The sequence below is a fragment of the Thalassophryne amazonica genome, chromosome 4 (genome assembly GCF_902500255.1).
Source record: "Thalassophryne amazonica chromosome 4, fThaAma1.1, whole genome shotgun sequence".
Classification (NCBI taxonomy): Eukaryota; Metazoa; Chordata; class Actinopteri; order Batrachoidiformes; family Batrachoididae; genus Thalassophryne; species Thalassophryne amazonica.
In genome coordinates, this window is record NC_047106.1 from 84,956,014 (window position 1) to 84,969,107 (window position 13,094).

Here is a 13,094-nt window from a genome sequence, read left to right on the forward strand (position 1 = left end):
GACGGCGCGCGTTGCTTTCTCAAAATTTTTTCTGGACCTGTGAGGGATATCCGAGTGGATACTATTCGAGAAATTAAGCTGGTTTTCGGTGAAAAGTTTAACGGCTGATGAGAGATTATGGGGTGTTTCTGTCGCTGTAAGGACTTCCCACAGAGCGGGACGTCCTGCAGCGCTTCCAGGCGCCGTCGTCGGCCTGTTTCGACCTGAAAACATCCTAATTTAAGGCTTAATTCACCCAGGACGTCGTGAGAGAATAGAGAAGATTCAGAAGAGGCCGGCATGAGGACTTTATGCGGACATTCCACTGTTTAAGGACATTTTGTAATGAAAGACGTGCACAAATTCGCCGAGTCGTTTCTGTGACGACTCGGCGAATCTGTGTGCGCCACGACAGGAAAAACACCTCCGTGTTGAAATCCATTTGTAAAATTCAGGCGGCTTTTGATGGCTTTCAACAAGTGAGTAACTGAGAAATTGTTTAACAGCTTGGGCATGTTCCAACTTACCCGTTAAGGTTTCCAACGGAGGTGTTTTTCCTGTCGCGACCCCCCGCGGTCGGGTCCGGCCCGACATGCGACTCTGCCCGCACGTTCTTTCATTACAAAATGTCCATTAACAATGGAATGTCCGAATAAACTCCTCATGCTGACTTCTTCTGAAAGTTCTCTGTTCTCTGACGACTTACTGGGTCAACAGAGCCTGAAATGTGGAAGTTTTCAACTTGAAACAGCGAGACACTGCCGCCTCGAAGCGCAGATCGCCATCAGGCACCGTGGGCCGTCCTTACGGCGACACTACCAGACCAAAATCTCTCATCAGCCGTTAAAATTTTTACCGAAAACCAGCTGAATTTATCGAATGGTGTCCACTCAGTTGTGCCTTACAGCTTTGAAAAAATTTTTATCAAACAAAGCAGCAGTCTCTGAGCCATTCCTAAACAATGAAAATCGACGAGAGGGTGGGCCACTCCTCACTCAAAGACTGCCCACAGGCGAATGACGTAACCGACAGGCGTGAAAAAACTCTCGCATGCCCACGAGGGTTCAAGCATGTCTGATGTAATCACATGTGATTCAAATCCATATGGTTTTTGAAAAAATAATAAGGTCGGATACTTTTCTAATAGACCTCGTACATACATTTGGATTACTTGTAATCTGATTACTTTTGGATTACATTTCAAAGTAATCCTACTCAAACTTGTATATCAACAATTTCAGAAAACAGTTTGCTTTTATCTTGCGCTGTTTGCTGTCTGTCTTTCCCTGCAGTCTTGGTGTCCAGAGAAGATGAATTCAGCAGCAGGCTCAGCACCAGGGCTGCTTTCCGTGGTTGTACAGCACTTCACTATGCCACACTGGCTGATGATCCACGCACCGTCCGCATGCTGCTTGAGGCTGGTATGTAACCTCCACACTCCTGCCCTGTGTCACCTAGTCACACTCCATGATGCAAGAAGAAACAGCTGAGAGTGTAGATGCAGCACCCTGACATCAGGGTGAATGTGAGGCATTATTGTAAAGCGCTTTGAGTGTCTGATGCAGTTGGAAAAGCGCTATATAAATGCAGTCCATTTACCATTTAAGGTACCCAGATTAACACTAAAGGAGTGATAGGCTTATTTGGCTGTGATTGGAGAAACTGTACAAAGTGTAACTTTTGCCTGTTGCACGAGCACTGCTTCATGGTGGAGTGACACAGGAAAAAAAATATTGTACAAGAAAAAATTAAGCTTAATTTATGCATGTTATTAATTAAAGCACAAAAATGACCACAGTGTGAGATTTGTACCTTGAAATGCTCTTTGCCGTTCCCACTCTTCCCTTTCAGCTGAAGGCAATATCACCTCAGTCACCTTTGAAAAGCCTTCATGTGTTTATCATTTTAACACTTTCACCCACAAATCATGTGAAGGGTATTACAATGCTCATTTGAAATTAATCACTTGTTCATAACTCCTCTGCATTTACCTCCATTACGCTCGCACCTGTCGTTGACTCAGCTCCACCACACTCGTGCACACACAGTCACGGACCCTGGGGCAAGAATATCCCCCTCTTAAACAAGCCAGGCCTAGTTGAACTCTGACCTCTGCATAGAACATGCCCTGGGGGCATCTCCTCAGTCACAGGATGTGTGTGTGTGTGTGTGTGTGTTTGTGTGTGTGTGTTCTCAAATTTTCATTGTAGTGAATTAAAATATCTGTGTGTTGTTGCAGGCTTTTATCCTGTTAGTGTTATTCAGCCTGTGCATCTCTGAGCGAGTCCTTGGAGATACTTTTTAAAATCTGAAGCATCCACATTTGTGTAAACCAAAAGCATCACTACCATCACTGCACTCATGTACACACATGCGTACCAAAACACTGGTATTAATGTCTTGTTTATGTTTATGATGGATGGTGCATCCATAGTTTTGCCGGTCTCCCTCATCTCACCCCTCCGTCTGTGCGCTTAAACAAATCATCTCGCCTAACTCGATCAAATGTTCCGCAGACGCATTTTTGAATTAAAAAGGTAAGAAATTTCACAAAGCAGAGACATTTGTTTTGAGATAATGCAATTAATGGCAAAGCTGGTTGTTGCTGGGTTGGCGCCACGATCACAGCCAATAACAGTCATGACATCACATCCTCCCAATTATGCTGACAGTGCTGAGCATGTGTGCATCTGTGCGATAGGAATCATAAAGACTCCTCTGTCATTTTTGCCTGCTCGGTTGTTTTTGACATTTTTTTGGACCTCCACCCAAAATCTTACTCTTTTCTTTCGTCCACATCCTCTTTCCTTCTAACATGAAGTTTAATAAACTCTCGCTGCTCCAGGACACGCCGTTTTGGAGACTGTGTATGTCTGTGTGTGACTGCATTTGTCCACATGTGCATCATGTATGTTCACATTGGCACCCGTGTGTACTTTTTGTCGAGTTGTGCATCCTGCAGCTTATTTCCCCTGTGTTTGTGTGCGTCTGTGTTGCATTAGTAGCCGAGGGTTTGCTCTTTTGGCCTGAGTCGGCCCTGGACTCGTATCGCCATCCATCACAGTCTTCAGACCCACCCTCAGGCCCGTCCTCGCCCCACAGTCCCTCACCTACCTGCAGAGACTCTCTAGCCTCTCCCCAGACTCCACATTGGGCCTTTGGCCAGGGGCACTCATAATGGACGGCTCCATAGGTGGTATGACGCCAGAGGAAACACACATGTTCAGATGCACGCAGTACAGATACAAGGACACGCACACTCGCACAAAGAGCAGCAGGGGCTCTCTCCCACCAGCTGCAATGAAAGAGAGGGAGGAGGAAATAGGCAAGAGGAGGGGACTGCTAATAGGCATAACTAAAGCACTCTTAATGAAGGGATTCTGTTTATGCAACTGTGTATGTGTGACTGTTCAGCTAGGGTGTGTGTGTGTGATAGTGTCGTTAGTGTTGATCCTGTTATAAAGTGCTGTGGCCCAGAGGGTTGGCCTGATATTAAAGCCCTAAATGATGCTATTTATTATGTCCTGTGAGTGTGTGGGTGCTTTATTGCTTTCCTCCCTCGTGTTTCTTTTTTTTGGGGGGGGGGGGGGGGGTATTGTTGCTGGGATCGATACCTTCATGAGTAGGTCAAAAAATTTAGGGGTTCATCGATAATCGTCGCAGTGATTATTAGCCTCAGCAGTTGGTGCTCAGAGCAATATGAAGAATCAGCATGGAAACGGCACAGCTCACACCAGTTGTTCCGTTTGTTTGGAATGTTGTGACGCATGCACCATTGTTGAATTGGGTGCAGACACAGTAAGAAACATGTTTCTCATCTTTCTTCATTCTTGATTCGCTCCACCTGTGTAATTTGTATTTCAAAAAAAGCGTTGTCACTGTTTGAGAAATTTCGGTCGGCTTGTGATTCAGCAATTCATTCATTCGTACATTTTCAGCCGCTTATCCGGGTTCGGGTCGCAGTAGCAGCAGAACAAGCATCTCATCCCACACTTCCCCATGCTCGGCCAAGTCCTCTAACTCTTCCTGGGGGATCCCAAGGCGTTTCCAAGCCTGCTGGGAAATATGATTTCTCCAGCATGTCCTAGGAGTTCCCTGGGGTTTCCTCCCAGTTGGACATGCCTGGAAGACCTCCCTAGGGACACAACCAGGGAGCATCCTCACCAAGTGCCCGAACCACCTCAACCGGCTCATTTAGATGCGAAGAAGCAGCAGCTGTACTCTGAGCCCCTCCCAGATAGTTGAGCTTCTCACCCTGTTCAGGAGTGTAAGCCCAGATAACTGACAAAGGAATCTCATTTCTGCCGCTTATATCCACAATATTACTCTTTCAGTCATTACCCAAAGCTCATGACCATAGGTTTGGATAGGAGGGTAAATTGACTGGTGACTTTAGAGCCTTGCCTTCTGGCTCAGCTCCTTCTTCACCACAACAGTTCGGTACAGTGTCCATAAGATTCCAAACGCCACCCAAATCCGTCTATTGATCTCACACTCCACCTTACCCCCCATTCGTGAACAAGACCCCAAGATAGTTAAATTCCTCCACCTGGGGCAGTAACTCTCTCCTGACCCAAAGGGGACAATCAACCGTTTTCAGACAGAGGACCATGGTCTCAGATTTGGAGGTGCTGATTCTCACCCAGTCGCTTCACATTCTGCCTCAAACCTGCTCAGTGCACTGTGGAGGTCACTGCCTGATGAAGCCAACAGAACCATATCATCTGCAAAAAGCAGAGATGCAACCCTGAAGTCACCAAACTTGACACCGTCCGGTACCTGACTGCGCATCCGGTGAGTGTTGGACTTACAACACTCACCGGATGCGCAAGTCTGATGTAATGCCAAGAATGTGGATATAGTTCCTACTTTGGTCATATAGAGACTGGATCGTGCATTACTCGAATCCAGTACCCCATATTTCTGTAGCACTCCCAAAGGATACCCCAAGGTCATACGCCTTTTCCAAGTCCACAAAACAGATGTAGACTGGTTGGTCATACTCCTAAGACCCCTCCAATATCCTTGTGAGGGTAATGAGCTGGCCGCTGTTCCACAAAAAGGACGGAACCCGCATTGCTCCTCCTGAATCTGAGATTTGACTAATGGTCTAAGTCTCCTCTCCAGTGCCCTGACATAGGTTTCCCAGCAATTTTTCAACATTTCAGAAATTTAAAAAGTTTATTTGCTGCCCACAGAGCTTAAATTTTCACTTCACTGCCATCAGTTTTCACTCTTTCTACTGCATTTCGTGCATTTTGATGTCTAAATGCCATTGGTACAGGATGTAGTACAAGGTTCTGTAAGGGTTGGCAGTACGTTGGCTTGGATCTCAGAACTTTCACATCTGATTCTGTCCCATGTTTCTTCATTTCAAGCTGCACTGGAGAATGTGCATAGCCATGGTACATTCCTGCTTTGGACACAATACCATATGTGGGAAAAGATTTGTTCTTTTCCTTTAATATTCATCTCATACCTTATGACATTTCAGAGATAAAGTGAGAGATATTTAAGCAGACTTTCTTAACTTTCTTTATATATACTGATTTTTTTTTTTTTAGCAAATCCTAAAACCTATAGATGTCACTTTCCTGTTTTAATAGCCCTGCATAAACATTTTATACCAGTGGATCATCTTGCACTAGATTACAACCTGTGCAATCACTAATTAACAAAACATGTGTTGCTTTGTATTTATTGATTTATTTTTTTAAGTATTTTTGGGAACACACAACGAGCATTTTTGGTATTTTGACCCATTTTCAAGAAGTGCATGTTTTAATACAGATGAATGTGATTTGTGCAAGAAAAAAAAACTAAACAAAAAAACATTAAAAACACTAATTTGGCATTCATTATCATACATTACTTACCCATCATCATATATCTTCTTATTGTATTCATTATGTTATCAACTGTAGTAACTCATGGAAAAGATACAGTATTATGTCTCTTCATCGGTCATAGATTTATGTTTGGATGCCATTTCCAAAAGTGATGTGATTGTGACATAATTGATTATGATATCAATTTGCTATTGAATCAGTTGGCTGCATTAGTTCGCGAGGAGACTGGTCCATCAGTGGTGGAGGTAATGCTACTCAAACGTGTAAAAAGGTGTTGCATCCATCTCAAGTCCTTATTTATAAATTGCCCAATTCCTATATACTGCCCCGTGGAAATTTTTAATTTGTAAATGCATCACATGGATGTAGAGATGCTTTATTGTTTTTAGTGCATACTTTAACATTTCAAACCACAGTGTCAAATATTTTTTCATGACCACAGTTATCTTATTTCTCTGCACTTTCCTAATGTTTAGTAAATTTTAAATAGAAAAAAAAATTACCTTTCTGCAGCAATATTTCATTATTAACCTCATTTTGATCCTTTATTATCATTCTGGTGTAAATGGTGGATGAAGCATTTTGTTTGGGCACGTGGAGGCCTGTGGATGAGTGGCAACACACAATAGGATGGGTGGCAACACAGGTCAGGGCAGAAGGCTCTGACCTGTGTTGCCACCCTCAGTGACAAGCTCACTCGTGTCCAGTCCTGACACACTCCACACATGCTGTGCTATTATAGCTCATCTCCATTAATTCCCTGACCGCTTAAAATGTCAGTTTAACACGTTTACTCATTTTGACCCATCCAGTCATGCATGTGTGTCTGTGCAGTCCCTATCCCACAGGGTGTCTAGATTGTACAACACATCAGTGTATCTGTGTGTGCAGATGTGTGGGGTCACTGTGTGTCTTATTGGCATGTGTTACAGATAAGAAGCCCCCTGCAGGGTCATTCTGTGGCCTTCCTGCTTCACTGCAGTTAGCATGTGTGACCCTTAACCCCATCAATTATTTTCTTTTTATTCAAAAGTTCATTATTCCTGTGCACATACACAGGTGTTTATCATACAATCTAATAGCAGTTTTGAAGCAGTGAGCGCATATTTTCACATTACTCAAATCAAATAAAGTTTTTCTTAATCTATGAACATTTTCGTATTTGTCATTTTTAAATGTGGTGTTTTTTGTCAATGCCTGGAACATTTGTATTGATGCAACTGCGGTCTACACTGTGTGTGTGTGTGTGTGTGTGTGTGTGTGTGTGTGTGTGTTTGTGTGTGTGTGTGTGTGTGTGTGTGTGTGTGTGTGTGTGTGTGTTTGAATATAGGTGCCAATCCTCTGCAGACCAATGGATTGGGACACACGGCACGGGCCTATGCCAAGGAGGGAGAAGTGAGCAAACTACTGCAGGAGTGGGAGGGAAAGGTACAACCACTGTGATTGCATAAACAATTACAGAAGTCCTTGCTTTTTTCTTCTACACACACATGCAGTTTTTATTGTTGATATTGCGAATAGCATTTTTTTTTTTAAATTTCCTGTTGAGCCTTAACCTGATTACAATTTGTTCAACAGAGGTCTATGTCATTGATTTGCTGTTTCCTCAGGAGGACTCTCTTAGTTTAGTGACCGAGTGAGAGGTGCTATTGAGTAATGGAGATATGAAAGCTAGGAGAGTTAACTGGGGTTTTTAGATACCATATTGAATAGAAACAACAAAACAAAATGCTTTCTTAAACTGAAATACACAAAAAACAAGACATAAATCAATCAATCAATTCAATCAATTTTTTTATATAGCGCCAAATCACAACAAACAGTTGCCCCAAGGCACTTTATATTGTAAGGCAAGGCCATACAATAATTATGTAAAACCCCAACGGTCAAAACGACCCCCTGTGAGCAAGCACTTGGCTACAGTGGGAAGGAAAAACTCCCTTTAACAGGAAGAAACCTCCAGCAGAACCAGGCTCAGGGAGGGGCAGTCTTCTGTTGGGACTGGTTGGGGCTGAGGGAGAGAACCAGGAAAAAGACATGCTGTGGAGGGGAGCAGAGATCGATCACTAATGATTAAATGCAGAGTGGTGCATACAGAGCAAAAAGAGAAAGAAACAGTGCATCATGGGAACCCCCCCAGCAGTCTACGTCTATAGCAGCATAACTAAGGGATGGTTCAGGGTCACCTGATCCAGCCCTAACTATAAGCTTTAGCAAAAAGGAAAGTTTAAGCCTAATCTTAAAAGTAGAGAGGGTGTCTGTCTCCCTGATCTGAATTGGGAGCTGGTTCCACAGGAGAGGAGCCTGAAAGCTGAAGGCTCTGCCTCCCATTCTACTCTTACAAACCCTAGGAACTACAAGTAAGCCTGCAGTCTGAGAGCGAAGCGCTCTATTGGGGTGATATGGTACTACGAGGTCCCTAAGATAAGATGGGACCTGATTATTCAAAACCTTATAAGTAAGAAGAAGAATTTTAAATTCTATTCTAGAATTAACAGGAAGCCAATGAAGAGAGGCCAATATGGGTGAGATATGCTCTCTCCTTCTAGTCCCCGTCAGTACTCTAGCTGCAGCATTTTGAATTAACTGAAGGCTTTTTAGGGAACTTTTAGGACAACCTGATAATAATGAATTACAATAGTTCAGCCTAGAGGAAATAAATTCATGAATTAGTTTTTCAGCATCACTCTGAGACAAGACCTTTCTGATTTTAGAGATATTGCGTAAATGCAAAAAAGCAGTCCTACATATTTGTTTAATATGCGCTTTGAATGACATATCCTGATCAAAAATGACTCCAAGATTTCTCACAGTATTACTAGAGGTCAGGGTAATGCCATCCAGAGTAAGGATCTGGTTAGACACCATGTTTCTAAGATTTGTGGGGCCAAGTACAATAACTTCAGTTTTATCTGAGTTTAAAAGCAGGAAATTAGAGGTCATCCATGTCTTTATGTCTGTAAAACAATCCTGCAGTTTAGCTAATTGGTGTGAGTCCTCTGGCTTCATGGATAGATAAAGCTGGGTATCATCTGCGTAACAATGAAAATTTAAGCAATACCGTCTAATAATACTGCCTAAGGGAAGCATGTATAAAGTGAATAAAATTGGTCCTAGCACAGAACCTTGTGGAACTCCATAATTAACTTTAGTCTGTGAAGAAGATTCCCCATTTACATGAACAAATTGTAATCTATTAGACAAATATGATTCAAACCACCGCAGCGCAGTGCCTTTAATACCTATGGCATGCTCTAATCTCTGTAATAAAATTTTATGGTCACCAGTATCAAAAGCAGCACTGAGGTCTAACAGAACAAGCACAGAGATGAGTCCACTGTCCGAGGCCATAAGAAGATCATTTGTAACCTTCACTAATGCTGTTTCTGTACTATGATGAATTCTAAAACCTGACTGAAACTCTTCAAATAGACCATTCCTCTGCAGATGATCAGTTAGCTGTTTTACAACTACCCTTTCAAGAATTTTTGAGGAGAAAAGGAAGGTTGGAGATTGGCCTATAATTAGCTAAGATAGCTGGGTCAAGTGATGGCTTTTTAAGTAATGGTTTAATTACTGCCACCTTAAAAGCCGTGGTACATAGCCAACTAACAAAGATAGATTGATCATATTTAAGATCGAAGCATTAAATAATGGTAGGGCTTCCTTGAGCAGCCTGGTAGGAATGGGGTCTAATAAACATGTTGATGGTTTGGATGAAGTAACTAATGAAAATAACTCAGAACAATCGGAGAGAAAGAGTCTAACCAAATACCGGCATCACTGAAAGCAGCCAAAGATAACGATACGTCTTTGGGATGGTTATGAGTAATTTTTTCTCTAATAGTTAAAATTTTGTTAGCAAAGAAAGTCATGAAGTCATTACTAGTTAAAGTTAATGGAATACTCAGCTCAATAGAGCTCTGACTCTTTGTCAGCCTGGCTACAGTGCTGAAAAGAAACCTGGGGTTGTTCTTATTTTCTTCAATTAGTGATGAGTAGAAAGATGTCCTAGCTTTATGGAGGGCTTTTTTATAGAGCAACAGACTCTTTTTCCAGGCTAAGTGAAGATCTTCTAAATTAGTGAGACGCCATTTCCTCTCCAACTTACGGGTTATCTGCTTTAAGCTACGAGTTTGTGAGTTATACCACGGAGTCAGATACTTCTGATTTAAAGCTCTCTTTTTCAGAGGAGCTACAGCATCCAAAGTTGTCTTCAATGAGGATGTAAAACTATTGACGAGATACTCTATCTCCCTTACAGAGTTTAGGTAGCTACTCTGCACTGTGTTGGTATATGGCATTAGAGAACATAAAGAAGGAATCATATCCTTAAACCTAGTTACAGCGCTTTCTGAAAGACTTCTAGTGTAATGAAACTTATTCCCCACTGCTGGGTAGTCCATCAGAGTAAATGTAAATGTTATTAAGAAATGATCAGACAGAAGGGAGTTTTCAGGGAATACTGTTAAGTCTACTATTTCCATACCATAAGTCAGAACAAGATCTAAGATATGATTAAAGTGGTGGGTGGACTCATTTACTTTTTGAGCAAAGCCAATAGAGTCTAATAATAGATTAAATGCAGTGTTGAGGCTGTCATTCTCAGCATCTGTGTGGATGTTAAAATCGCCCACTATAATTATCTTATCTGAGCTAAGCACTAAGTCAGACAAAAGGTCTGAAAATTCACAGAGAAACTCACAGTAACGACCAGGTGGACGATAGATAATAACAAATAAAACTGGTTTTTGGCACTTCCAATTTGGATGGACAAGACTAAGAGACAAGCTTTCAAATGAATTAAAGCTCTGTCTGGGTTTTTGATTAATTAATAAGCTGGGATGGAAGATTGCTGCTAATCCTCCGCCCCGGCCCGTGCTACGAGCATTCTGACAGTTAGTGTGACTCGGGGGTGTTGACTCATTTAAACTAACATATTCATCCTGCTGTAACCAGGTTTCTGTTAGGCAGAATAAATCAATATGTTGATCAATTATTATATCATTTACCAACAGGGACTTAGAAGAGAGAGACCTAATGTTTAATAGACCACATTTAACTGTTTTAGTCTGTGGTGCAGTTGAAGGTGCTATATTATTTTTTCTTTTTGAATTTTTATGCTTAAATAGATTTTTGCTGGTTATTGATAGTCTGGGAGCAGGCACCGTCTCTACGGGGATGGGGTAATGAGGGGGATGGCAGGGGGAGAGAGAAGCTGCAGAGAGGTGTGTAAGACTACAACTCTGCTTCCTGGTCCCAACCCTGGATAGTCACGGTTTGGAGGATTTAAGAAAATTGGCCTGATTTCTAGAAATGAGAGCTGCTCCATCCAAAGTGGGATGGATGCCGTCTCTCCTAACAAGACCAGGTTTTCCCCAGAAGCTTTGCCATAAATGTGTACTGGACACAGTTATTGGCACCCTCTGATGATATTATAGTAAATCACTAATCAGTGTTTGAGCCAGTTTTCTTTGGACAAGTCAGAATGGACTCATGAACAGTTTCCAAGTCACTGATTAGGTCTTAGACTTTAATTCTGTCATTGTATACTGTTGTGGATGCATGGCACATGTAAAGGTCTAGTCAACAATTATGAAATGATCCTATATTTTTCGGATGTATTTTCTGGCTGCTCTCTATCCAGTATGGAGTTGTGTCAGGAAGGGCATCCGGCATAAAACTTAAGCCCTGTTTACACATAGACGGTAAGAGCTCCCGGAAGCATCCCGGAAGAGTTTTTGGCCATCTTAAGGATCAAACGCCGTTGTTAACGCCGGCGCAAAGAGGCGTGGCTTAGTTCTGGCTTCACTGGGAGTCGTCGAAAAAATTATTCAACATGTCGAATAATTCCGGGAGCGCTCCCGGAGAATTCGTGTGACGACGGAGACAACATGAACAACGGCGTTTGATACTTTTTAATCGCCGTTTCATCCTGCCCCTTCCTGTAGTGTCGCAGTTTACACCGCCGTAATTGGCAGCCGGCATTGTATCCCTAACCAACGGCGTGTAAAATGGCGATAGAGCCCACGTCCGCGTCCTCAACGGCGTTTTAACCGGCGACAGAGGCAGACAAAACGGCGGCGCTAGCGGACATTACGCCGTTCTAAACCCCACCTCCTGGTTAAAACAGCGTTCCAAACAGCCGATAGACGACAGTCAGTATAAAAACGCTAGCGCTGCATGCAGGCCTCTCACTCGTGACCAGCTCCAGATATTTTTGCAGAGAAGCTCCAGTATGCCTCCTAAAAGAAAGTTGGCAGCGGCAAGGACTTAAGGAAGAAGGAAACCAAGAGGTCTGGTTCAGAAGCAGAGGGGAGGCCTGTGGTGGAGACGGAGCAACACGTTGAGGAGGGGGAAAGGAAGGAGAAGAAAAAGCTGAAGATGATCTCCCTCCCCCTGCAGTGACAGAGGCATGTATTTCTGCTGCTTCAGCCTATTATACTCTCGGGGCGGTGCCTATATGCAAATGATCCTGGAGTAACGCAGGATTTGCCTGGATAAAAACCTGCGTATTAACCAGCGGTACACAGGGCATTATCAGTGGCAGCAGAACACCTCCGTTCTCATGCGCGTCTTAAGCCCCGTTTACACATAGACGGTTTTGTCGGCGGGTAGTACGTAGACTGAAGTTCGCGGTAGTTCCGGCTGTTTTCGCGGTGGAAAGGGGTGGAGCATTTCGCCTGCATTTTGACCGCCGTACTATCCGCAAATAGGCGGATAAAACGCCGCTAATCCGCCGAATACAGCGGCGTTTTGATGCCATAGCATCCGGCCACACGTCAGGCAACGGGGGTTATACTCAGTTCTATCCTTTACAATCGCAGGTTGTGGCAGATGAAGTTAAATGGAGTAGATTTGACTTTGAGCCATGGTGTGACGATCATGACATGCTTTTGTGCCTTTGTCGATGTTTGGTTTGATTTCTGTGGCCTTACCGATGTTTTTACCAATGCTGCTTTTTCTTTTTTGTGTTTGTTTTTTTCACCCTCTTGAACATATTTGCCTGCAACCCCTGTTGCATTGGGGGTTGAACATCCATCCCAGAATGCATTTGAGCTAACAGTTGATATACCGTATTTGGTGGCTCATTAGATTCAGTGATCTGTAATGTTGGTGTTGGCTTAGGCATGAGGCAAATCTCAGATTGTGATGTCCACCACATACAGTGCAACACCTGCAACAACTGTATCATGGCAGAGATTAACGCCAGTTCAAATCCTGTTGTTTTTTCATTGGTAATGTTTATTTTCCCTTGTTCAGGCG

The 13,094-nt window shown here is 43.0% G+C and overlaps 1 protein-coding gene across 1 annotated transcript in view; it reads left to right on the top strand.

Moving 5' to 3' along the window:
- clpb (caseinolytic mitochondrial matrix peptidase chaperone subunit B) overlaps positions 1–13,094 on the top strand; it is a 128,828-nt gene that overhangs the window by 49,783 nt on the left and 65,951 nt on the right. Inside the window, exons 5-6 of the mRNA XM_034168191.1 lie at positions 1,272–1,400; positions 7,159–7,256. Of these exons, the coding sequence (XP_034024082.1) occupies positions 1,272–1,400; positions 7,159–7,256 (227 nt within the window). The remainder of the gene's footprint in view (positions 1–1,271; positions 1,401–7,158; positions 7,257–13,094) is intronic.